The sequence below is a fragment of the Scyliorhinus canicula genome, chromosome 3 (assembly GCF_902713615.1).
Source record: "Scyliorhinus canicula chromosome 3, sScyCan1.1, whole genome shotgun sequence".
Taxonomy (NCBI): domain Eukaryota; kingdom Metazoa; phylum Chordata; class Chondrichthyes; order Carcharhiniformes; family Scyliorhinidae; genus Scyliorhinus; species Scyliorhinus canicula.
The window spans coordinates 254447954-254475219 of NC_052148.1; the positions used below are offsets into that span (position 1 = coordinate 254447954).

Below are 27266 nucleotides of genomic sequence, written 5' to 3' on the forward strand. Positions count from 1 at the left end.
TCAATCACATCAAATAGCTGTATTAGTACCCATGAAAATTTCAAATTAATGAATCAGCAGAATCCAGATATGCGAGGTGACAATTTTACTTCCACATTAAAAAATTCTCTTTATAGCAAAGAACCTTTAACTCCAAACACACTATCCGTCAGCCTGTGTAGTGCTTTTGTTAATGCATAAGCATGCAAAGTTTGAACTGATTTTGTCATTTCAATATCCTGAGGCAAGTCTGACTCCAATCTGAGGGCATAAATAAGGCAGCTCATAAAGGAATTTAGCAAATGTTTAGATCAGGGCGTATTGGTATAGGTTGAACAATGGGTATGGTCCAGCCTATTCTGCACGGAATGGGTCAGCAACAAGCAAAATATGTAATAGCTTCATTTGGTGATGCGAGCGCAGCCTTGGATCTAATACTGAATTTATCCCTCCAAAGGTGATCTAAAATGTCTGTGCCTTCACAACATTTCTCAAGAACAATAACCGACAGCTACATTCCAGCAGCTTGTGGAAGATGTGAATGAAACGAGGAGAATTTAATATGAATGTTGCTGTTTTGCCATAAAGAAACGTTAAATCTTATTACTGTTAACTTATTAACTCTGCTTGCATTGTTTTATTCCTGAGTTACTATCAATCATAAAACTACACTAATAGCATATGAATAAAATTAACACCTTTCTGAACTATTGACAGACTTTTATTTACAATATATTGAACTGTACATTTTTTGCAGCATGTGGAGCATTTGGGTCAAAGATACATTGAGGAAATATACTGTGTAGCATATTGTTCACTTTGTGAACATTTCCTGAACCCAGTTCTGTTGGTTTATGGTATATACATAATTATATAAGCAGCATGTAGATTGGCAGTTACACAATGTGATCGAAGCAGAAAAGAAACTAAAGTACATAATAATGAACACTTAATAATTTTAACATGTTTTGGGACAGAGAAACAAACAAATTTTCCTTAATCCTCCAACATTATGCCCGAAATACTGCATATCAAAATACAAAAAGGTAAATAAATACAATAATACTACATTATTGTGCAAAGCTTAAAATCTTGCACTGTGGCTTTTCTTTCCATTTGCAGAACAAAGTAGCCAAAGCAGAAAATTATTGGATAGTAAACAGGAACATTGTTGTAACAAAAGCCAGGAAAAAGTAAATGAAAATCCGCCGAAGCAAATTATAAAGTATTAGAATGATTAACATTTGTGTAAGTACTGAGACGCTTCCTGTTTTTACAAGCTTTCTCATTGTACATTTTAAATGAGCTTCATTGTGGACAGCCCACATTCAAAATTTACCAGTTGAATAACTGGTTTACAAATGGCACAAGATGGTACCTTGGGTACATGCATAATAAGATTTTTGTGCTCAGGTTGACATTCAGTGCTAGTGGAATCATAAGTCCACTTTGGACAACTAATGTATGCACAATCAGGTACAAAAAACCTGTTCTATTTTGTCCAACAACAGCATCCCACTAATGCATCAGTATTCTGTATTTTACCCTCACAGGGTCTTAGATTGACAATTTAGTGTCAGTGAACAGTTTTTCAACATATCCAAATTAATTTATTTCAAACAGAAAGACAAGACCATCGGTCTTTGTTAGATTGACACCAGGTTCCAGAAAAGAGCAATGTGCTTAAACACTGTGGCTCCCAGTTCCTTCTAGTAATATGTCCAAGTTTACAGGTTTAATCGCGAGAGGACCTGGAGCCATATCGTTTGTTGTATAGGCAGGTTAGAAAATTGAAACAGCAGCAGGTTAATAGATTATGCATCCAAACTCAAAGTCATGCAAATGAACAGCCAGTGCTGGAAAGCCATGCTGTAGATCATGCAATCACGTCACTGCAAATGAAGAACAAGAACACATTATTAAAGGAAAAAGGAACAAAATAATAAATACAATAATTTGTGACTTTTACATAATATCCAGTGGGAAGGGTTACTGTTACTAGGTTTGATAACCATTGGCATGAAGTATGATTACAAAATAAACATAAGTTATTGCAATGGATACTATTTAAGTCATCATGCTTGTCATATTCTTTTGCATTAATACACCATCTGAATAGTCATTGTTAAGTCATGAGCAAGTCAAAGTTTATTTTCTAGACCAGTTGTTCTGTGAGAATCATTACTGACAGAATAATGTAACCTGCGTAAGCAACAGTAATTGATAAATGAAGAGGATTGTTTTGTTTGAATGACGCACCCTTAAGGGCACTAACAACATTCAATACTAATGCATAGTTTTCAGAATGTAAATGTTATTTATGGCAAATTGTCTCATTCATAATTTCTATTACCAAAGCCATTACGAAGAAAGTGTTGGAAGCTCATATATAATAGTTTGTAGAAATACAGCAATATTGTAGTTTGTGTTTTATCCAAGTATATGGTAAAATAACACTGATTGAAGGCTTGAAAACTTCAAATATCTTCACATACTTTAGGCATAAGAAGAAATAAAGCACAGTAAATCTTTCTATACATTTACCTGCTCAAAAACGACAAAGAATTGATTCACTCAGCTTATTTTTGAGCAAATTGCTTTCATATAACACATTGTTTAGTCTAAGCAAGGTAATATCTAAACTGCCAATCAGATTAATTTTTCTCACTATCAAACACTGCCGTCAAGTATATAATTGAAGCAGAATTATGTCTTTATTAAAAGGGGTAGGCTGGAAGAAAAGCTGCATAGCAATAGTTTCATTAGAAACAACTAGCATGGTTTAGAATGGTAGGCCTTCCTGACAAACCTTTTTGAGGATGCTACAAATTAGATTAAATATTTTAGGACCAGCTAGATGGAGTGTAGTCTTTATGGGCCTTGCACTTTCCCACATTATTAAACTTAAAGCCACGGAAATCCAGGATAGAACAAAGGACCAGGCAAGAAACTGGTTATAAAGGAAATTGAGGTGTATCGACAGATTGTGGGGCGGTATTAGGTAAGGAAGCTATAGGGACATTTTTAAAATCTGAATATCATAGGTAACAAACTAAGTGGGTCCAAATTGTAGGGCCACCTGTAGAACAGTAGCGACGAGAACAAAGCTCAGGATTTCCAAAAAGAGTCAAGACTGGCTATTTATCACTGGTCAAAATCATATGTAAATATGAAATGACTACAGTTGAATTCACACAAATATTTAGAAAAGGACCCAAAGTCAGAGTAGACACACCATTTCCAACTTGTAACCAGTGTGACTAAATATTTTAAACAGGTTATATAAGAGAATTAGTGGAAGTCCATGAAGTTGTTATAAAGAATTCCAATATTTTGGTGGGACCACAATTTATACCACTGTAAAACAAATGCAAATACTGCCCAAAATTTTACTGATGATAAGTGCCAACTCTGCTTCTCTCTACAAATGATGCTTGACCTGCTGAGTGTTTTGTCCATTTTGTGTGTTTATATTTAAATTGCATCCCGTTCTTAGCAGCACACCACAAAGGGAGATATATATTTATGTTGTGAAGAATACAGGAGAAAGACCTATCTCAATGAAAAACAAGAGAAACTTCACCTTTAAGGTCTGGAAATAAGCCCAAGGCAGACCACAAAGTATATAGCACAGGAATATAAATTCACATTGCCACTTCAGAAAGGAAAGATAAGTGGAAAGGAGCAAAAATAAATCTAGAACAGGGGTCAGGTTGAAGTACTTCTCTTAAAGAGTGATAAATGTTTGAAATAATATGCCAGGCAAGATAGAAAAGGCAAAAATATTAGGTTTGTTCCAAATAGAGCTGGCTGCTGTGATGGAAGTGTTGTCCCAGAGAGAGCAGATTTGATGGCTGAATGGTCTTTTCTCATGATAGAAAATGCTGATAGCTGAAATACTAAGAAAGAAAATATTGTTTCAAAAACTGATCAAGATGAGTCAGAAAGAGAGGGGTAAGAAGGGGAGGGGAGGTGGTGGGGGTTGGAGTGCGAATGCATCAGTCAGAGGAGAGAGGAAGATTGACACACGGGGGTGATAGATCTCTTTACCTTCTTTAAAACTAAGTACAGCCTAAATATATTAAATTAATATACTGACTTGTTTTCAGACAAGTTTGGTAATAGTTTGAAATGTCTCATTATTTGCATGTATGTACTTCAGCCAGAAACACTGAAGTGTAAACATGTAATTTAAAGAAATACTAAGAAATTCTGTATAGATTTACCATCTGTTCTATAATGCAGCTTAATTTATAGGATTTATGAAAGAAAAGTTTACATATTTTGTGTAAAATAACAATGATAATCCAAGCAGAATAATTTTAATCACCTTGCAAAACATTTGATACATATTGCATTTTACCCTTAGTGCTAAAAATCTACTAAAAATAACATTATAATGTTTGTCCAAAAGTTAACGTAAATTCTAGAAACTGATGACATCAAATACATTGGCCCGGATTTTGCGATAATAACAATGGTGAGGCTATCAGCACTCACATTTAAGCAGTAAATTGGACAGCAACTTCTGGTATCTACACAAGCACAATTAAACATGGAAATCAGGAAGCTACGTCCATTATTTTGTGTTCCTACATAGACTTTGCTACACTGGCATTTTGCCAAGAAACTCAGCGTTCAAACACATGGTGGGTGTGAATTTGCAGTACTTACTAATTAAAAACCTATTTATTATGCCTGAAAAATGGGATTTGTCCATTTAAGTGTGTGAATTGTCAATATTCTGATCAATCTTAATTAATGACAACTCACACAGAGATTCAGCATTCAAATGTATGAAGGGCATGAAATTACAGTACTTACCTAATAGATACCAAAAAGTACCAAAAAAGAGGCTTTCCAACTCAAGTGAAGTTTTTTTTAAATGGCAAATGCTCCAGTTACTACCAAACATCACTTTTACAAGTGTTAAGTCTCATTCCTTTGGATTTTAGTTATTGGAGATTTTTAAAAATGTTTCTCTTACAATCCTTTCTTTTATTCTCCTTCAATTTCAGTGTGTGATTTTTACATTCAATTAAATGTTATAACTTCCTGGTTTAGACAGCAAGCCTCAGAAAGCTGGCCTTGTTCTCCCTAGAATATCTGCAGAAGGTGCCACACTCCTATCAGATGCTCAATGATAATTAATTGTCATGCAGAAGCATGTAAGCGTGAGGAACAGAAAAAGCCATGTGTATGTTGCTAATCGCAAAATCCGGGCCATTTTATTCCACTGAATTTTTGAAATCAACTCAGTAAATGTATTTTGGCGCAAGAAGTTCACAAGAATAATTCAAAACACAATTGAGGGGGTATTTATGTTGAGTTACATAGGAACATACAAATAAAAGCCAGATGTAATTCAGTCCCTTGAGCCTGCTGCTCACTTGCACACACAATTTTGACAAGATGTGGAGATGTCGGCATTGGACTGGGGTGAGCACAGTAAGAAGTCTTACAACACCAGGTTAAAGTCCAACAGGTTTGTTTCAAACACGTGCTTTCGGAGCACTGCTCCTTCCTCAGGTGAATATTTTGACAAGTGTCAGAAACCATAGAAAAATTGAATTATAACAGATAAGTGGGAGAATCCCCTTGGACATTCATCTCCATGTGTTTCAGGGCTGCTTGAATGTAACAATGTTAACCAGATAGGTCTACTCATTCACTTATCTTGCTTTAATTTTATTTTTCACTTGATACTTTTTCATATGGCATATTTTACTTGCACCACAAGTGTATTATAAAATATATTTAAAATTACATTGTATATTTTCCAGGAATTGAATTTGAGTTGTTTCTCAATATTGCCTTAAAATTAAAGCTAGAATGGCTCGGGGATGATGTCAGAAAGCAATTTGTTCTCCCCCAAAAAATCTGTTGCAGCTATGTCTATTGAAACTGTCAAAACAAAGACTGAATTGCAAGTAATTAAAGATCGAGATCAACCACAAACTGTAACAGTTTGAAGGACAGAATGACTTACTACCATTCCTATGATTTCCCAGTGTTGGTATCACAATCAATCCTTTAGTAGGAGTGTAGGAGAGGCAGTGGTGTAATAGTATTGTCAATGGACAAGTAATTGAGAGACCCAGGGTAATGCTCTGAAGACCCAGGTTAGAATCCCACCATGGTAGATGGTGAAATTTGATTTGATTAATTGATAATTCTGGAATTAAAAATCTAATGAAACCATTCTGGATTGTCATAAAAAAACATCTGGTTCACTTGTCACCCTTGTATGACTCCAGACCCACAGCAATATGATTGACTCTTAAAAGCCCTCAGGGGTGGGCAATAAATGCTGGTCCAGCCAACGACACCCACATGAACGAATAAAATAAAATTAGTCAAATGGAGCAGCCTGACCCTTCCTGTCAGCCATGACACTCGCAGAGTATGAAGCCAAGACAGAGGAAAACTCTGCTATTTAAAGTTAGGAGGGAAGAGCTGCAGAGACAATGTGGGTTATTTATATGGAATCTCAGCCATTAAATGGTTTCAAGAAGGAGGTAGATATATTTCTGAGACAAAACGGGTTAAAGGGTGGGCAACACGTGGGGAGGTGGATTTGAGACCAGGATGAGATCAGCCATGATCTGATGAAAGGGCTGAATCGTCTACTTCTGTTCATAATTCCTATGATCCTACTTGATAAATCAACTGTGCCTCAGGGTGATAAATTCAATTTGAAGGAAGCATTAGATCTGGGAAGCTAATAAACCTCATTTGTTGTCACTTTTCAGGAGGCCTTTTGATATAGTGAAACAGATACCAAGTGGAGAAGGAAAAGCTCTCAAATCCACAGCGTTAACATTTGGGAGCAATTTTAAAAATCTTCATTGTTGGCAGGGAATTCTTGTTTTTTGGTTAGCTTATTTAAAAATCATTAGATTTTAAAAAGGCAGAAATTAGCAGTAAATGCGGTATTCAGCTCATTTATCATGCTTTGAGCACTTTGTACTGACTGAAATTTTGGAATAAAATTAGGATCTACTGGTAAGCACCACGCATTGGATCATAATTTACAAGGATGCAAATTAATTGATCGTTTGTACTTCAACTCCAACAAAAGTCATAAGCATGTTTCCGCTATTACTTGAAATCTTTTAGTACATTTCACTGTAAAAGATGTCAGCACTGCAAAAAAATCTGTAGAACACTTTTATTCCACTATTGGTAGGCAATAGTGGAATATGCAATAGTGGAATTATGCAGAGCCAGCATCAAATACTGATTAACAAAAATTTCCCTTTGGGACAATATGGCCTTTATCAAAACTCAGTATTAAGTGGAAATATATCAGTTTCCCATCCAAGCCATTTTTACACTCACAATGATGAGAATGCCAATTTACTGAATTGTAGGAGTTTTGAGTTGTTGACCTGTGTTACAGAACTGGGCCAAATCTAACCAACTTCTCCATTTAGGAAAAATGGGAAGATTGGGGCCAACATTTGTAAAGGACAATGTGTTAAATCGTTGCATGAACTGAAGTTAATTATTGCAATTGTTCTTAAAAATGTCCTTATGGCATTATTTCTTCATAATAGTCTTACCACAACATGCAACTGATAAAGCTACATACAAATATATTATATGGAGTGAGAAAAGGCCATTTGACCCATCAACTCATGTCAGGTAGATGCCATGTATGGTCCTTACTGACCATATACTTTGTATCTTGTCACTATTGATCTCCTACATTAAGGATCAGTTCATAAGGGGCAGCATGGTGGTGCAGTGGTTAGCACTGCTGCCTCATGGCGCCAAGGTCCCAGGTTCGACCCCGGCCCTGGGTCACTGTCCATGTGGAGTTTGCCCATTCTCCCCGTGTCTGCATGGGATTCACCCCCCCCCCCCCCCCACCCACCCCCAACAACCCAAAAGATGTGCAGGGTAGGCGGATTGGCCATGCTAAATTGCCCCTTAATTGGAAAAAAAATAATTGGATACTGTAATTTTTTTTTTTTTAAAAGGATCTGTTCATATGAGCAATAAAGTGAAATAATTTAAATAAAAAAAGAAACTGATCAAACCAAATAATAAAAGCAAAAGCAAAATACTGAAAATACTGGAGATCTGAAATAAAAATGAAGTGCTGGAAAAACTCAGCACATCTGCAGCATCCGAAGAGGAGTCATATCAGACTCAAAACATTAACACTTCTTCTCACTGCTGCCAGACTGACTGAGTGATTCCAGCACTTTTTTTTTTAAACCAAATAGTTGTGGGAATTGAAACTTTTGCAGGAAAATATTCCCGATCACTCGTGCTGAATAAATTATGCAAGTGAGAGAATGTGGAACAAACATTATTCCACTGGTAATTTTATATTACACCTGTGGCTTAAAACTTCACATGTAAGCTAAATAATCAATACATTCAATTGAAACATTAATGCAAAGTTTTTAAAATTCAACGATGAACAGAGGAAGTTTCCATGTGGCTGAAGATATTCATTTAAATTATATGCTGTATGATTGGTGCTGCAGCCATTGGCTGTACCTTCTACCTTGCTGTAGCTGGTTGCACATGCCCAGGGTAAGGTCGCCTTGTACTTGTTGCTTGTCTCTGTCTAGCTAGGAAGGACTGCCCTGAACCAGTACTGGCAAGTCTTTCTTCTGCTGCTTTCTTATGAAGAGCCATTCCCTATTTAGTGAAAGAAACAAATACAGCCATTTACTATGAGCATGGGCACATAAAAAAATCTGATGGAGCAGATAAAGACTGATTTCCTGACCTTAACCATCGCAACAAACACCTCTTCTCTGGCACAACAGTCCGGAAAAAAGGGGTTGGAGATACATAATGCTAGGCTTCCATTTCTAACAGTCTGCTCGAGGATTCCGGAGGTTTTCCCCTCAGGGGTAATGCAGAACCTGTGTTTGTCTTACAACTGAGGAAGAGGAAGTGTTCCCATCACTTGCCTCAATTCTCCAACTCTGACCCCAGGGTACCCAAACGCAGAGACAGCGGGGCTTTCCTCAGATCAGAGGATTTGAGTAGGTCTGGCAGTTAATTTTTAGACTCAAGAAAATTTTCAAGCTTTATGGGTGCTATCCTCCAGAGGTCATGCCTTTGTCTCTGTGCCACCATTCTCCCCAGTTCACCTGTACTTAACTCTGCAAGGTAGTGGGCCTCATTAATTTATTCATTTTTGGGATGACAACATTATTGGCAAGGCCAGCATTTATTGCCGATCACTTGATCCCTTGAGAAGGTGGTGGTGGTGGTGAGCCGCCTTCTTGAACCACTGCACTCCTTGTGGTGTAGGTACTCACACAGTGCTGTCAGAGAGGATATTCCAGGATTTTGACCTAGCAATGGTGAAGGAAAGGTAATATAGTTCCAAGTCAGGATAATGAGTAACTGGGAACTTGTAGGTGGTGATGCTCCCATCTGCCTGCTGCCTTTGCTTGTTTAGGTGGTGGAGGTTCCAGGTTTGGAACGTGCCACTAAAGGTGCCTTGTGACAGTCCATCTTGGAGATGGTACACACGGCTGTTACCATGCATCGGTGAGATGTCTATGGTAGTGGATGGTTGCCAATCAATCAGGCTGCTTTGGAGGATGTTGAACTTCTTGGAGCAACACTCATCCAGGCAAGTGGAATATTCCACCACACCCAACTTCTGAATTGTAAATGATGGATGGAGTCAGGACACGAATTACTGACCCAGCCTCTGACTTGTTCTTGGTAGCCACAGTACTTGTGTGGTTGGTTCAGTTAAATTTCTGGTCCATGATATAATCAAAGGTGGTTAATTGCTCAAATCATTCAGAGGATGATCTTGACAGTGTACAATATGGACTCAATATGCATTTTCAATGCTAGGGTGAGACTAGATAAGCGAGATCTATTAAATTGTAAATAAGGTTGCACACAGCTGTTCTACTGCTTCCAATAAAAATATATTTATGAACAGGTAGAAATATTATTTGTGATACTGTTCACATTTGCGAATTTCTGTAATACATTTTACACTGCAGGTGGGGAAAGAAAAGGTTATCCAAGTTGACAGATTACATAAATTGGGAAAGATTTATTTAATAAAGAAAAGGCAAACCAAATGCAAAGGAGCCAGGACAACTAGGAAAGGTGGAGAGATGAGTGATTTAAAGCATTTAATGCGGAACAATGAAAGGTACTGAGACAAAGGAGGAAAAACAGTAGGAATACAAGTTAAACAGTTCTAGACTACAGGACACACAGAAGACTGCAGGATATTTATATAGATATAGAATTTACAGTGCAGAAGGAGGCCACTCGGCCCATCGAGTCTGCACCGGGTCTTGGAAAGAGCACCCTACCCGAGGTCAACATCTCCACCCTATCCCCATAACCCAGTAACCCCACCCAACACTAAGGGCAATTTTGGACACTAAGGGCAATTTATCATGGCCAATCCACCTAACCTGCACATCTTTGGACTGTGGGAGGAAACCGGAGCACCCGGAGGAAACCCAAGCACACACGGGGAGGACGTGCATACTCCGCAGTGACAGTGACCCAAGCCGGAATTGAACCTGGGACCCTGGAGCGGTGAAGCAATTGTGATATCCACTATGCTACCGTGCTGCCGATAGCTCGCTGTTATCAGCAAAGGTGCCAACACTGAATTTTAGTGTACCCCACTATTCATTTCCTATCACTCTGACAGCATTCCACCACCATCATTTGTCTCCTGTGGTGCAGTTTTCAATCCACATTTGAGAACTGCCCAGTGCTAACTAGATCTTGAGTTCTGCAGCCACAGAGGAATCGACCATAAGTCCCAGGAGATTATAACAAGTTTGTTAAAGGCACTGTAAAGGCCACACTTGGAGCACTATTTTGGTCTATGCACTGCGAACAGGAAAGGTAATCAAACTGATGCCTACAAACAAGACTTTTATCAAGGAAATAGCTACATAAAACTCCGAAAACATGTTTAACATTACCTCAAACTGTAAAATCACAGGTTCAAGCTTAGAAGGAAGAAACAAAGGTGAACAATGAATAGTTTTGAAACTATGGAGGATGATGAAAGCCACAGATTGGACACCCAATAAGCTAGGTGTGGTAATATGAAATGAAATGAAATGAAAATCACTTATTGTCACGAGTAGGCTTCAATGAAGTTACTGTGAAAAGCCCCTAGTCGCCACATTCCGGCACCTGTTCGGGGAGGCTGTGACGGGAATCGAACCGTGCTGCTGGCCTGCTTTCAAAGCCAGCAATTTAGCCCATATTCAAGGGATAGTTAGATAAATACCATATTTGAAAGTGTGGGAAATTGAGATGCATTGGTTTTCGGATTCAACTGCACAAACTAGAGCTTTGGCTGGTCCAACATTTTCCTATGTTGAATTCCACGACTTTTTTGTTTACCAAGAATATTTTAATTATTTTGCACTCTTACCATGTTATACCATGCACTAACAATCAGCTTCTCCTCATGATCTCTCTGAATCTTTGTCTTCTCATACTCTTTCTAAAAGCAAAACGGTTCAAAAGAAAAAAAACACATTTTAGTCCAAAACCACTAATTTTCTTTGTCTAACTCACATGGTCTTTAAAGTTTATTATATGAAGACAAATAAATAGCCGACAGTGGAATGATTTTGAACCACTCAACCGATAACAAAATTTGGAGAAAAGAAACAGGTTCTATTTATATTTAGGAGTGTTTCAAACTACTTCACCAATAATTGTTTTTCAACTACAACAATTTGTATGGACAAATACAGAAAACATTTCACCAATAGTAAGATAACACAAAGCAATGAAATAAACAAACAATTAACTAATTTATTGTTGACAGTGGTGTTTGGAAAGGAATTGTGACAGCAAGAAACTTCCCTTTGCAGTAACATAGGATCTTCAACATGAAAATGCAAACTGGAGAAGGTGGTGGAGTAGTGGTATTGTCTCTGGACTAGTAATCCAGAAACCCAGGATAATGCTCTGGGGATCCTGGCAGATAGTGAAATTTGAATTCAATAAAAATTTGGAATTAAAAGTCAAATGATGACTATGAAACTGTTCTGCTTCACTAAATGTCCTTTAGGGAAGGAAAACTACCATCCTTACCTTGTCTGGCCTACGGTTGACTCTTTGCAATTCTTAGCAAGCCATCAAACCACTAAAAAGTCTAAAAGGAATGAAACCAAATGGACCACCCGGTATCAACCGGAAACGGCAACAGCAAACCCAGCCTTTTCGACCGGTGCTAACATCTGAATTGGGAGAGGTATCTCAGACTAGTCAAGCAACAGTCTGACATTATGACAGGGTCATACTCATAAAATAAAGGAGCAGGTTAGGCCATTTGGCCCATTGAGTCTACTCTGCAATTCGATCAATGTTGATCTCATCATGGCCTTAACTCACCGTCCTGCCCATTCTCATAGGAATTAGGAACAGAAGTAGAAAATTCAGCACTTCGAGCCTGCTCTGCCATTCAATCAGATCATGGCTGATCTCTTCCTGGTCTCAAATCCACTTCCCCACCTGTTCTCCATAGCTCTTTAACCCGTTCTTTGTCAGAAATATATCTATCTCCTTGAAATCATTTAATGACTCAGAATCCACCACACAATGGAACAGCGAGTTCCACAAATTCACTACCCTCTGCAAGAAGTAGTTCCTCCTCATCTCAGTTCTAAATCTACCACCTCTCAACCTTCATTTGTGACCTCTCATTCTAGATTTCCCTACAAGGGGGAACACTGAAGTTCCTTTTGTTATCTTGGATGTTCCAATGCACCTTGTAGCCAATGATGTATTTTTAAAGATTAGTATTTTTCTTTATATGTGGAAAACATGACAGCCAACTTGTGCAAGTTCCACAAACAGCAATGATATAATGGCCAGATAATTATTCAGTGATGTACGTTGAGGAATAAGTATTAGCCAGGAGATCAGGTAGAGTCCTTTGCTCTCTGAAATAGTACTGTGGAATATTTTATGTCCACCTGAGTGTTGACAGAGAGGTCTCAGTGCCTCAGGCGCAGGTGGCACAGTGGTTAGGTTTTCTCCGGGTGCTTTGGTTTCCTCCTGCAGTCCAAAGATGTGCAGGTTAGGTTATGGTGTTGCGGAGAGGGGAGGGGAGTCTGGGCATGGGTAGAGTGCCCATTCCAAGGATCGGTGCAGACTCGATGGGCCAAATGGCCTCCTTCTACACTGTAGGGTTCTTTGATTCTATGATTTGGTCCATGTTTACTTTATCAATTCCTCTTAGTATTTTATACACCTCGATCAGATCCTGTCTCATCATTCTAAACTCCAGCGAGTATAAGCCCCAATTGTTTAATCTCTCCTCATGCGTCAACCCTTTCATCCCCAGAGTCAATATGGTGAACCTCCTCTGAACTGCCTCCAATGCCACTGCATCCTTCCTCAAATAAGGAGACCAAAACTGGACACAATACTCCAGATGTGGTCTCACCACGTCAGCCATCAGATTTTTCCCTGCTGCCGTCAGACTTTTGAATGGACCTACCTTGTATTAAGTTGATCTTTTCTCTACACCCTAGCTATGACTGTGACATGACATTCTGTAGTCTCTCCTTCCTTCCCCATGTACGGTATGCATTGTCTGCATAGCATGGACGAAACAATACTTTCACTGTATACTAATACTTATGATAATAATAAATCAAATCAAAATCACCAACACCCTATACAACTGCAACAACACTTCTCTATTTTTATACTCCAGTCCTTTTGCAATAAATGCTAACATTACCTACAAACTGACTTTGTATGATTCATGAACAAAGACACCCAGATCCCCCTGTCCAAACGAACTTTGAATCTGTTTTTCATTTAGCTAATAACTTGCCTTTCTATTTTTTTGGCCAAAATGGATAACCTCACACTTATTAAACTCCATCTGCCAAATTTTAGCCTAATTTCCTAGCCTATCTATATCCATCTGTAAACATTTTTATCTCCTAGTCACTGCCTGCTTTCCCACCTATTTTAGTGTCATCTGCAAATTTTGCTATGTTACTCTGTCCCTGCTTGCAGATCATTTATATAGATTGTAAACAGTTGAGGTCCGAGGATTGACCCCTGGTTGCAGTTCGCCAGCCATTATCCCAACCCTCTGCTTTCTATCAGTTAGCCAATCCTCAATCCAATCTAGTACTCTACCCCTAATCCCCTGCAATCTCATCTTCCAGATCAGTCTTTTATGCGGCATCTGGTCAAATGCCTTTTGGAAGTCTAGATATATCACATCCACAGGTTCCCCATTATCCACCTTGCTGGTTATGTCCTCAAAGAACTCAAGAATAATTTACCCTTCATAAAGCCATGCTGACAATGGTGGATTGAGCTTTGTCTTGCCAAATGTTCAGTCTTCTCCTCCTTAATGATTTATTCCAGCAACTTCCCCACCATAGACGTCAACTAACCGGTTTATAGTTTCCTATTTTTTTGCCTTCCTCCCTTTTTGAATAGGGGCATCACATTAGCATGTTTCCAATCCACCGGAACTCTTCCAGAATCCAGGGAATTCTGAAATATCATAACCAATGCATCCACTATCTCTGGATAAATTGCCCCTTAATTGGAAAAAAATGAATTGGGTACTGCAAAAAAAATTTTGAAATTAAAAAAGTAAATAAATCTTTAACCAGTAAATCAACTCCACCTCCTGTTCCATCCTGTCTATTCTTTCAGAATACTGAGAACCCTTGAACATTCAACTCCCAGTCCCAGTCCCCCTGCAACCATGTTTAGTGATCCCCACCAAATCATACCCTTTGTTTCTATTTGTGCTGTCAGCTCACTGACCTTATTCTGAATACTGTGTGCATTTAGGTACAAGGTTTTTAAACATATCCCACTGATTTGTCTTTCCCCAACAGGATTTTCTTGTGCAGCACCCTTTTCACACATTCTAACCTCCTTTATTAATCTCTGATAACACTCAACAGTCACCTTACATTTTGAATTTTTAGGTTTCCTTTCCCCTCCATAGTAGTTAGACTGGCCCTGCCTGTTCATCCTATTAACCTCCATCTTCTTCTCACCTGCTGACCTGTTGTTTTGGTTCCCATTAACTATTATACTTTGTGTCGTTTTAACCTTCCCTTCCCTCCTAGCCCATTTGCTAGTTTAAAGTCCTTGAGACCAGCTTATTTATCCTTTCGCCATAACCCTTTAACCCGTTACCAATTAAAAATCTAACTCCTCCTTAAATTTACTTACTGTCCCAGCATCCACCGCAGCCGGGAGTAGTGAATTCCACAGATTCACGACCCTTTGGGAGAAGTAGTTTCTCCTCGACTCTTTTAAATTTGCTACCTCTTATCCTAAGGCTATGACCTCTCATTCTAGAATGCCCCACAAGAGGAAGTATCCGCTCCACGTCATGGAATATTCATGGAATCATACCTTATAGACAATGTCCCAGACATCACTATCCCTAGATATGTCCTGTCCTACCGGAAGAACAGGCCCAGCAGAAGTGGCAGAACAGTGGTATACAGTTAGGAGGGAGTTGCACTGCGAGTCCTCAGCATTAACTCCGGACCTCAAGAAGTCTCATGGCATCCTCCATGTTGAGCACTATTTGGAGGAAACACTGGAGGATGGGGACTGCAATGTCCATCACCAAGAGTGGATCGGTAGCACTGCTACAGGCCAAGTTGGCTGGTTCCGAAATGACGCAGTTGCTAGATTGGATCTACAGCAGGTAGCGAGGGAACCAAGAGGAACAAATCTACTTGACCTCATCCTCACCAACCAACCTGCTGCAGATCCAGTTGTCCAGGACAGTATCTGTAGCAGTGACCGTTGCACAGTTCTTGTGAAGATAAAGTCCCATCTTCACACTGAGGATACCTTCCATTGTGTTATGTGGTACTACCATGTTGCTAAATGGAATACATTTAGAACAGATCTCGCAACTCAAGACTGGGCAACCTTGAGGCAATGTGAGCCATCAGCAGCCGAGTTGTACTCAATTACAATCTATAACCTCATGGCCCAGCATACCACCCACTCTACCATTACTACCAAGCAAGAGCATCAATCCTGGTTCAATGAAGAATGCAGGACGGCATGCCAGGAGCAAAAGCAAGCATACCTAAAAGTGAGGTCTCAACCTGCTGAAGCTACAACACAGGACAAGGTGCGTGTCAAACCGCATAAGAAGCAAGCGATAGACAGAGCTAAGCAACTCCACAACCAACAAATCAGATCTAAGCTCTGCAGCCATGCCACATCCAGTTTTTAATGATGGTGGACAATTAAGCAACTCACATCAGGAGGCTCCACAAATATCCCCATTCTCAATGATGGAGGAACCCAGCACATCTGTGCAAAAGAGAAAGCTGAAGCATGTGCAACAATCTTCAGGCAGATGTGCTGGGTTCCTCCATCATTTATCTCGGCCTCCTCTCGAGGTCACCAGCCTCTGGATGCTTGTTTTCAGCCAATTCGATTAATTCCATGTAATACCAAAAAAAATCTGAAGGGACTGGATATTGCAAAGGCTATGGGCCCTGACAATATTTAGGCAATAGCACTGAAAACTTGTGTCCCAGAACTTGCCACACCCATAGCCAAGCTGTTGCAGTACAGCTATAACATCAGCACCTACCTGGTAATGTGAAAAATTGCCCAGATGTGTCCTGTACACAAGAAACAAGACAAACCCAACCTGGCCAATTACCACTCCATTAGTCTACTCTCGATCATCAGTAATGTGATGGAAGGGGCCATCAACAGTGCTATCAAGCGGAATTTGTTTCATACTAACCTGCTCACGGACGCTCAATTTGAGTTCTGCCAGGGCCATTCTACTCCTTTTTTTAAAATTTAGAGTACCCAATTCATTTTTCCAATTAAGGGGCAATTTAGTGTGACCAGTCCACCTAACCTGCACATCTTTGGGTTGTGGGAGCGAAACCCACGTAAACACAGGGAGAATATGCAAACTCCACATGGACAGTGACCCAGAGCCGGGATCTAACCTGGGACCTTGGCGCTGCGAGGCATCAGGGCTAACCCACTGCGCTGCCGGGACATTCCATTCCTGACCCTATTACAGCTTTGGTTCAAACATGGACAAAAAAAAGAGTTGAACTCCAGAGGTGAGGTGAGTGACTGCTCTTGACAGCAAGGCCGTGCTTCACGGAGTGGCATCAAGGAGCCCTAACCAAACTGGAATCCATGGGAATCAGGGGATAAACTCTCCGCTGGTTGGAGTCATACCTTGCACAAACGAAGGTGATTTGGTTGTTGGAGGTCAATCATTTCCGTTCCAAGATATCACTACAGGAGTTCCTCAGGGTACTGCCTTACGCCCAACCATCTTCAGATGCTTCATATATTACCTTCCTTCCATCATAGAGGCAGAAGTCAGGATGTTCGCTGATAATTACACAATGTTGAGCACCATTCGCAACTCCTCAGATACTGAAGCAGTTCATGTCTAAATGCAGCAAAACCTGGACAACACCCACACTTGGGTTGAAAAATGTCAAGTAAAATTTGCACCACACAAGTGCTGGCCAATAACCATTTCCAAACCAGGGAATTTAACCATCTCCCCATGACATTCAATGCATTACCATCGCTGAATCCCTTCCTATCAACATCCTGGGGGTAAGAAATTGGCTAAAAACTGAAGTGGACTAGCCATATTAATACTGTGGTGACAAGAGCAGGTCATAGGCTGGAAATCCTTTTTTTTTAAATAAATTTAGCATACGCAATTTTCCAATCAAGGGTAATTTAGCGTGGCCAATCCACCTACCCTGCACATCTTTTGGGTTGTGGGGTCGAAACTCACGCAAACATGGTAAGAATGTGCAAACTCCACACGGACAATGACCCAGGGCCAGATCGAACCTTGGACCTTGGCGCTGTGAGGCAGTAGTGCTAACCACTGCGCCACCATGAGAGGCTGGGAATCCTGTGGCGAGTAACTCACCTCCTGACTCCTCAAAGCCTGTCCATCAGCTACAAGGCACAAGTTAGAAATATAAATATACAGTGCAGAAGGAGGCCATTCAGCCCATCGAGTCTGCACCGGCTCTTGGAAAGAGCACCCTACCCAAGGTCCACACCTCCACCCTATCCCCATAACCCAGTAACCCCACCCAACACTAAGGGCAATGGCAATTTTGGACACTAAGGGAAATTTAACATGGCCAATCCACCTAACCTGCACATCTCTGGACTGTGGGAGGAAACCAGAGCACCCGGAGGAAACCCACGCACACATGGGGAGAATGTGCAGACTCCGCACAGTGACCCAAGACAGGAATCGAACCTAGGACCCTGGAGCTGTGAAGCGATTGTGCTAACCACAATGCTACCGTGCTGCCATTCCACAGGAGTGTGATGGAATATTCTCCACTTGCCTGGAAGAGAACCGCTCCAACAACACCCAGGAAGTTTGATGCTATCCTGAACAAAGCAGCCCATTTGATTAGCACCCCTTCCACAAATATTCATTCCCTCCACTACCGACACACAGTGGCAGCAGTGTGTATCATCTACAAGATACACTGCAGGATCTCACCAGGCCTCCTTAGACAGCATCTTCCAAACCCACAACCTCTACCATCTAGAAGGACTAGGGTAGCAGACAGATGGGAACACCACCACCTGGAAGTTGCCGTCCAAGCCACTCATCATCCTGACTTGGAACTATATCACTGTTACTTCACTGTTGGGTCAAAATCCTGGAAATCTCTCCCTGACAGCACTGTGGGTTTACCAACACCTCATGGACTGCAGCGGTTCAAGAAGGCAGCTCGCCATCACCTTTCCAAGGGCAATGAGGGATTGGCAATAAGTGCTGGCCTAGTCAACAACGTCCACATCCCATGAATGAATGTTTTAAAGCACCCTAGTGTCTAAATTATGGTACCTCAAAAAATGCAGCACTCCTTCATCACTGCACCTTCTCATGTCACTGATACAAATCAATAAATTGAGGATGCCAACTCTGGAGCTCTAAGCTTTCCCTGGTCGGTCTCATCAACAAGGACATACACTGCAATACACAATTTACTCACCTCTACAAATTTGTGTGCAAACTCTTAAAAACAATGTCACTAGTTAAGTAAAAATATGTTCATATTAGCTGTGACTGTGGAAACATGCTGTGGAATTCACAGTTCAGGCTGAAGAATTTTGGATTTCTCAATATGGACATTTTATACCAACTTTTAAGGAAAACTAAAAAGAAAACTGGATGCTAAACTAAACTTAAATCTGCAGGCATCCTGAGAAGTTAGCCAATTTCAAATGTTTTCATGGATATTGTTATATCTGACAAACATGATTGAGTTATTTGAAGAAATAACATGGTTGATGTGTATACGGACTTTTCAAAGATATTTTATCATGTCCCATACTTATCACAGAATTTACAGTGCAGAAGGAGCCATTCGGCCCATCGAGTCTGCACCGGCTCTTGGAAAGAGCACCCTACCAGACTGGAGAAAAGTATGCAGTGGTGTCTCCTCCGGTATTGATACTGCTGCTCTATCATTACTGCTCTTTTTGATACATACTAATTACTTGGAAATGGGAAGCATAACTTGAAAGTCTGCAGAGAACAGCCAAAATAGATATGTAGCAAACAAAGGGGGAATAGTGACAGAATTCAGGAGGACATATACAGACTGGTGAATGGGCAGATACATGGCAGATGAAACAAAATGTAGAGAAGTGTACAGTGATGCATTAAAGAATGAGGAAGATACGATATTAACTAAATGCCACAATTTTAATACGGCTGCAGTTAACAGATATCTGGGACTTCACATACATGAAACTTTAAAAGTGGCAAAGTTATAAAGCTGTTTTTAAAATGCTTACAGGATCATTGGTTTATTATAAATAAAGGCAAGCAGTACAAGAACATGGAGTCATGCTAAATCTTTAAAAATCATTAGATGGACTTCAGCTGAAGTATTGGGACTGAACTTCCTTGTTGTGGCAATCAGTGTCGGATTGCCATTTCGTGCCCAATTTCTTACCTTAATTTTTTTGATCCAACCCGCATGACCTCCCGGCAAACGAGATCCAAACTTTGCAGTGCATTCCTGGGGCACAGCACTGAAGTCAAGTACAATTGAAGTGAAGGAGGCCATGACCCCATTAACCAGGTACGTTTAGATCCATTAAAATTTAACAGTCCTTGACAGGTTAGGGAGAAGGTAAGTGATGAAGGTAGCTAGGATTTTCTTTTGTGGGGGAGGTGGACGAGACCCCATGGCGGTCGGGGGTATGGGTAGAGTCCCGTGGATGGAGGAAACGAGTGAGGTGTCAGTCTGGGTCTATATAATAGTACCCAAAGGTTTGAAGTTGTTTTAATCCTTTTAACTTTTTTTCTGGATAGCTATTGGTGCAACCCAGTTGAAACCATCCCGAGTTTGCCATTTAAGTTGCATTTACGGATAGTTCCCAGTGCAGGGCAATTATCCAGGGGAGGTTTGCACTTCCGGGAAACTGCCTTGCAAACCTTTACTGGGAACTTCCAAAGCGGATTCCGCGGTGCACCTTTGAGATACTACCCCCCATACGCTGCTGTGGAGCTCAAAAGTTATGGCCATTAAATCCAATTCTCAACACCATACTTCAGCAAGGAGATCATGGATTTAGCAAAGTTACCAACGAGATTTACAAAAACGGTATCAGATGTTTGACTTCAGTTATGATGGGGGGAACTAGAGAAACTGAAATATTTGTCCTTCGAGCAGGAAATCATAACATGAAAAATCAAGGAAATCCAGTAATTGGGAATGTGTTCGGCTGGTTGCATGTTTTTTTAACTATTTAGAAATGGGCACTGTTTGGGAGAGTTTGGCTCAGTTGATGGAACTAGTGCTTTTGATATGTTGATGAGCCTAGCAATCCTATAAACAGGAGTGCAATTCTCCCAACGGGAGTCTAAGTGCTGACGCCGGAGCCCGCTCCCAGCCCCCTATTCTCCCGCCTCTGGGGGGCTAGGAGCGGCGTCGTGTAATTTACGTGCGCTGGGCCGTGGCGCCGCGTAAATGACGCGGCACAGCCTCCCCGAGTCCGACCCGCAAGAAGATGGCAGATGGATCTTGCGGGGCGGCGGAGGAAAGGAGGTCCTCCCTTAGAGAGGCCGGCCCGCCGATCGGTGGGCACCGATCGCGGGCCAGACCCCATCGGAGGCCCCCACCTGGTGCAGGAAACCCCTCCCCCCCCCCCCCCCACAGGTCGCTCCCCCACAACCAGGTGTGGACGGCGCTGGCGGGAACCTGCTGTGTTGGGGCGGCCATTCGGCCCAAACGGGCCGGAGAATTGTTGCTCGCTTTTTGCAAATGGCACGCGCCGATTCTCCGAGCGGCCAGCCGTGATTCTCGCCGCGCTGGTTTGAGGGTGGGGGGTGGGGGGGGGGGGGGGGAGAGAATCGCGTGTGGGTGCCGGGGCGGCATGGCGCCCCGGCGATTCTCTCACCTGGCGCGGGGGGGGGCGGGATCACAACAATTCCGCCCCAGATGTTTGCCTAAGACATGTTGGTAACAATGGAGATTAGAACATCAAAGTTTTGAGTAAGGTGATAGGGGTTCAAAGCAGGAGAAGTGTGAACTTCACAATAATGTTCTAAAAGGTGGACTCCCAAAATTAAGGTAATTAAGAGTGACTTCTGAGGAGGTTAGCTCAGAGAAGGGAAGATCAAAAGAGAAAACAGCGCAGAGTATAAGGAGCAATTTCAATGATAGCAAGTTAGCTGTTGAGACCACAGCGTACAGGAGGAAAGATTGTGTGAATGCCCAGCAGGTTGCACCTGTGGATTGGCTTGTTTGAACAACCAGTTGTTCCACTCTACATCAGAAGCAACCCCAAAAGATACAAGCGCATGGTGTTGTAACCATTTCTGGATTTTGCCTGTAGTTTGTAAAACTCTATAGGATGTTGTTTTGGGAGGATTAGTTCTGAAGGCAAGGAAATAAGAAACTAGTAACTGGTTGTGGCCCCACGATATGTAATCATATAAGCAGATAAAGAGTAGTGTGATGAAACTCCTCAGAAAAAGAAAATGCTCAGAGCCCTGAACCCAGAGACCAACACCACGAACCCAGCAAAGGCAGACTCTATTTTGTAGCATTACCCCCAACACCTATTACTGTCTGTTCAAGATGAAGTCAGGAATAAATCAGAACTTTGATGCTTGTTAACCAAAACCATAATGTTTTGTACTTGCTAAAAGCTCCACGCTTTTCCCAGTAACATATTCCTTCCTGGATACCTACTCATATTCAGCCTTAAAGTTGAATATCCTTAGTATTTTGTCACAAGTTAAGCTTCAAATCTAAAATCCAGACCGTCACAAAGATTTATTTCTTGCGGCTACCTCTAATTTTGCTTAATTCTTTCCATTACAACTCAACTCCACTTCATCAATAACTTCCTTTCCCACGCTATCGTCCCACATTCTTTCCTTGTTTTAAAATAAATTTAGAGTACCCAATTATTTTTTTCCCAATTAAGGAACAATTTAGCGTGGTCAATCCCCTTAACCTGCACATCGTTGGGTTGAGGGGGTGAAACCAATGCAGACACAGAGTGAAGGTGCAAATTCCACACAGCCAGTGACCCGGTGCTGGGATCGAACCCGGATCCTCAGAGCCGTAGGAAGCAGTGCTAACCACGTCCTACATTCTTTCCAACACTACTTTTTTTGTTCTTGGGTGTGAGTGGCACTAGAAAGGGAGCTTGCATTGATAATTGTGTGGCCTTCACATGTAAACCAGACTAGGCAAGGATAGCAAATTGCCTAAAAAATATTAGTGATTTTGGTTGCCATTTATATGTCAACCCTGGGGTTTTAATGGTTAGCTCTGGGGCTAGCCCACAAGTTATCAGCTACAAAGTTTGCAACATCATGGTTGGACTTTGATTTTGAAATGGGTTGTGAAACCAAATCAAGAATCAACCATTCAGATATCACAGAAAACATACAGCACAGGAGGCCATTCAGCTCATATTGTCCATGCCAGCCCGAGGACAGCCAGGTGCCCATTCTAATCCCGCTTTCCTGCACCCGATCTATAGCCCTGTAGCTTACAGCACTTAAGGTCCTGATCCAGGTACTTTTAAAAATAATTTAGGGTCTCTGTCGCCACCAGCAACTCGGGCAGCAAATTCCAGACTCCCCCCTACCCTCTGCATAAAAAGATTTTTCCACATGTCCCCTCTACACCTTCTGCCACTTATCTTGAATCTATGTCCTGTGGTTCTAGAATTCTCCATCAAGGGAAACAATTTTTCCTGTCCACTCTATCTCTTACCCTTATAGATTTTACACCTCAATTAAGTCTCAGCCTTATTTGTTCAGAGGAAAATAACCCAGCCTATCCAATCTCTCCTCGTAGCCACACTTTTCTAGCCCTGGCAACATTCTTATAAACCTCTTCTGCACTCTCTCCACAGCAATAACGTCCTTCCTATAATGTGGGTGACCAGAATTGCACACAATACTCCAGTTGTGGCCTCACCCATGATTTATACAATTCCAACGTTATATTCTTACTTTTATATTCTACACCTCTGCCAATGAAGGGGAGTATTCCATATGTTTTCTTTACAACCTTGTCTACTTGAACTGCTGCCTTTAGGGACCTTTGTACTTGTTCCCCAAGATTTCTCACTTCATTTACCCCTTTTAGTATATTCCCATTTACTGTGTACTCCCTATAACTGTTTGACCTCCCTAAATGCATTTCTCGATGTTAAATTTCTCTGCCACTTTATCGCGCACTCCACCAACCCATCTATATCATTTTGGGGATTACAGCTATCCTCTAGACTCTCCACCACTCAGCTAATCTTTGTGTTATCTGTAAATTTCCCAATTGTACCCCCCCCCACATTTACATCCAAATTGTTAATATACAAGACAAACAATAAAGGTCCCAACACCAAGCCCTGTGGAACACCACTTGAAACAACTTTCCATCTGCAAGGGCAGCTATTGACCATTACCCTTTGTTTCCTGTTACTAAGACAACTTTTTATCCAGTTTGCCACACTGCCCTGTATCCCATGGGCTTTCACTTTCTTGACCAATCTGCCATGTGGGACCTTGTCAAACGCCTTGGTAAAATCTATGTAAACAACATCCACTGACTACCTCCATCAACCCTTCTTGTCACTTCCTCAAAGAATTCAATCAAATTTGTGAGGTAAAACCTTCCTTCAACAGATCCATACTGACTTTCCCTGATTAGGTCATGCTTTTCTATGTGACAGTTAATCCTATGTCTCAGGATTGATTCTACTAATTTGCCTATTGAAATAAGACTAACTAGATAATAATTGTTTAATAATGGAACCACATTTGCATTTTTCCAGTACCTCCCCTGTATCTAGGGAGGATTGGAAAATCATCCTCAGAGCACCTGCTATCTCCACCCTGACCTTCTTCAGTAGCCTTGGAAAAATCCATCTGGCCCTGGCGACTTATCAACTTTCAAGGATTCCAACCCTTCCAGTACTTCCTCTTATGATTATAACATCCAATATCTGTGTTTTCTTTGACTACAATGCCTGCCATATACAATGTCTTTGTAAACACTGACAAAATATTCATTTGAAACTCTTCCCACAGCCTCTGCGTCGACACACAAATTCCCGTCTTAATTTCTGATAGGTCTCACTTTTTCCTTAACTAATCTTTACCATTAATAAATTGGTAAAACATCTTTGAGTTTTCTTTAACTTTACTTGCTAATCTTTTTCCATGGCCTCTCTTTGATTTCCTTATTTACTTCACACCTGCACTTCCTATACTCATCTGCTCCTCAAACTATCCACTTCTCAAACTTTGGTCACATGTGCAATCTCTCTTCATAGATCATAGAATTTACAGTGCAGAAGGAGGCCATTCAGCCCATCAGGTCTGCACCGGCTCTTGGAAAGAGCACCCTACCCAAGGTCAACACCTCCACACTATCCCCATAACCCACTAACCCCACCCAACACTAAGAGCAATTCTGGACACTAAGGGCAATTTATCATGGCCAATCCACCTAACCTGCACATCTTTGGACTGTGGGAGGAAACCGGAGCGCCCGGAGGAAGCCCACGCACACACGGGGAGGATGTGCAGACTCCGCACAGACAGTGACCCAAGCCGGAATCGAACCTGGGACCCTGGAGCTGTGAAGCGATTGCGCTATCCACAATGCTACCATGCTCTTCTCACTCAATTAGCTATTTTGCAACAGTGCACTTAAATACACTGGGCGGCATTCTCCCCTACCCGGCGTGACGGAGGGTCCCGGAGTAGGGGAGTGGCGCCAACCACTCAGGGGTCGCGCCTCCCCAAAGGTGGGGAATTCTCCCCACCTTTGGGGGCCAGCCCCGCGCCGGAGCGGTTGCCACCAGAAGACCGGCGCAAAAAACCGGCGCCCCCGGCAGCGGGGCTGGCCGAAAGGCTTTCGCCGGTCCGCGCATGCGCCGGCAGTGACGTCAGCGGCAGCTGGCCGCTGACGACACTACCGGCGTATGCACGATGTGGGGTTCTCTTCCGCTTCCGCTATGGCGAAGGCCGTGGCGGCCGCAGAGGAAAATAGTGCAGCCAGGGCACTGGCCCGGAGTCTGAGTGGGGAGCCCCGATCGCGGGCCAGGCCACAGTGGGGGCACCCCCCGGGGTTCGATCGCCCCCCACCCCCCACCCCCCCAGGACCCCGGGGGCCTGCTCGCGCCGCTGATCCCGCCGTTCCAGAGGTGGTTTAAACCTCAGCGCCGGGAGAGGCCTCCCAGCGGCGGGACTTCGGCCCATTTGGGCCGGAGAATCACCGCAGGGGCCTCTCCGATCGGAGTGGCGAGATTCCTGCCCCCGTCACTTCCCGGGTGGCGGAGAATCTCTGCCACGGCGGGGGCGGGATTTTAGGCGGCCCCAGGCGATTCTCCGACCCTGCTGGGGGTCCAATAAATTACGCACCTTGGCATCTTGCTACATTATAGACGTCTTAGGGCAGCATAGTGGTTAGCATAGTTGCTTCACAGCTCCAGGGTCTCAGGTTCGACTCCTGGCTTGGGTAACTGGCTATGCAGAGGTTGCACGTTCTCCGTGTCTGCGTGGGTTTCCTCCGGGTACTCCGGTTTCCTCCCACAGTCCAAAAATGTGAGGTTAGGTGGATTGGCTATGTTAACTTGCCCTTAGTGTCCAAAAAAGTCAGGGGAGGTTACTGGGTTACGGGTGCGGGCTTAAGTGGGGTGCTAATTCCAAGTGTCGGTGTAGACTCGATGGGCCAAATAGCCTCCTTCTGCACTGTAAATTCTATATAAATGTAAGCTGCTGTAATGACAGTCAATGTTGGCAGTGTAAACAAATGAAAATGTATGAGGATACGCAATATTTAGCTTCCTGAAAACAGACCAGACCTGCTCAGAGTAGCGTGTTGACCAGAACCTGGTAATTATATGCTCAGTTGACTGAAAATTCTTGACAAGTGTTACGTGCCATACCGATAAGGAATGCAACATTCGCTCCTTTTCTTGCAGCTGGTTTTTCAAAGATTGAACTTCTGGGGCGGCTCCCTGGTTCTGTTTAGGGTCCAAGGTTCTGATAACCTAAAGGAAGAGCATATTTTATTTATTGACATAAATGCGTGTGTAGTAACTCGTAAGAACACTGAAAGCTTTAAGAAATAGTTGAGGGAAAAGACTATACTCAAAGATGGTGGTGCTAAAAATAGAGAGCCTCAGGTCATGGTAGATTGGGGTGTCGATTACTTCGTAAAGCAATATGTGATAGACAATCGTCCACCACAATCCTTTCATAATGATGTAATTGGCAGTCTCTTCCATTGATCCCATTAACTTGCCAACCCTTCCCTCGCTCATGCTTTACCTCCACATTAAACACTGTTGTGGCTCAAATTACTCATTCCTTCTGTCACGACGGCATGCTAATTCTGTTGATGAACATGGATTTCCCAAGAGCTAATATAGCTGATTGTAATTTTAATAGTGATTCACAGCTAAAGCACGACTGACTTTAACACAGTGTGCAAAATAAACTTTCAATCAACAACCAACATTGCAATAACAGTCATTTAAAATTATTTCAGGAAGCCCTATGATAGACAACTTCAAGAAAATTCAAAAAAATTACACTCACGCTCTTAGCCTTTTCTAAATACTTCTTGTAACGGTCCTCCATTTGTTTCATATCGTCATCTTTCTTTCTCAGGGCTTCTTGAAGCTCTTCAATCTTTTGAGCTGTATTAGGCAAGGGAGTAGTTAAATTAGCCTTATTAAATTGATGTTAGTGTACATTA

The 27266-nt window shown here is 41.9% G+C and overlaps 1 protein-coding gene across 10 annotated transcripts in view; it reads right to left on the minus strand.

Annotated features, from left to right (window-relative positions):
• Nucleotides 1–678: 678 nt before the first annotated feature.
• The window catches only part of hook3 (hook microtubule-tethering protein 3), a 110719-nt gene continuing 84131 nt past the window's right edge, over nt 679–27266 (minus strand). For 2 of the 10 annotated variants that reach the window (XM_038792589.1, XM_038792588.1), the window contains 6 exons: nt 27107–27207; nt 26452–26556; nt 11390–11461; nt 10929–10955; nt 8501–8637; nt 679–3878 (listed from right to left, as the gene is read on the minus strand). In XM_038792589.1, the coding sequence (XP_038648517.1) occupies nt 3707–3878; nt 8501–8637; nt 10929–10955; nt 11390–11461; nt 26452–26556; nt 27107–27207 (614 nt within the window). In that variant the 3' untranslated portion in view covers nt 679–3706. Of the gene's footprint in view, nt 3879–8493; nt 8638–10928; nt 10956–11389; nt 11462–26451; nt 26557–27106; nt 27208–27266 lie in introns of those variants that run through there. The other 8 variants (XM_038792592.1, XM_038792591.1, XM_038792593.1 and 5 more) reach the window with 7 other exon arrangements.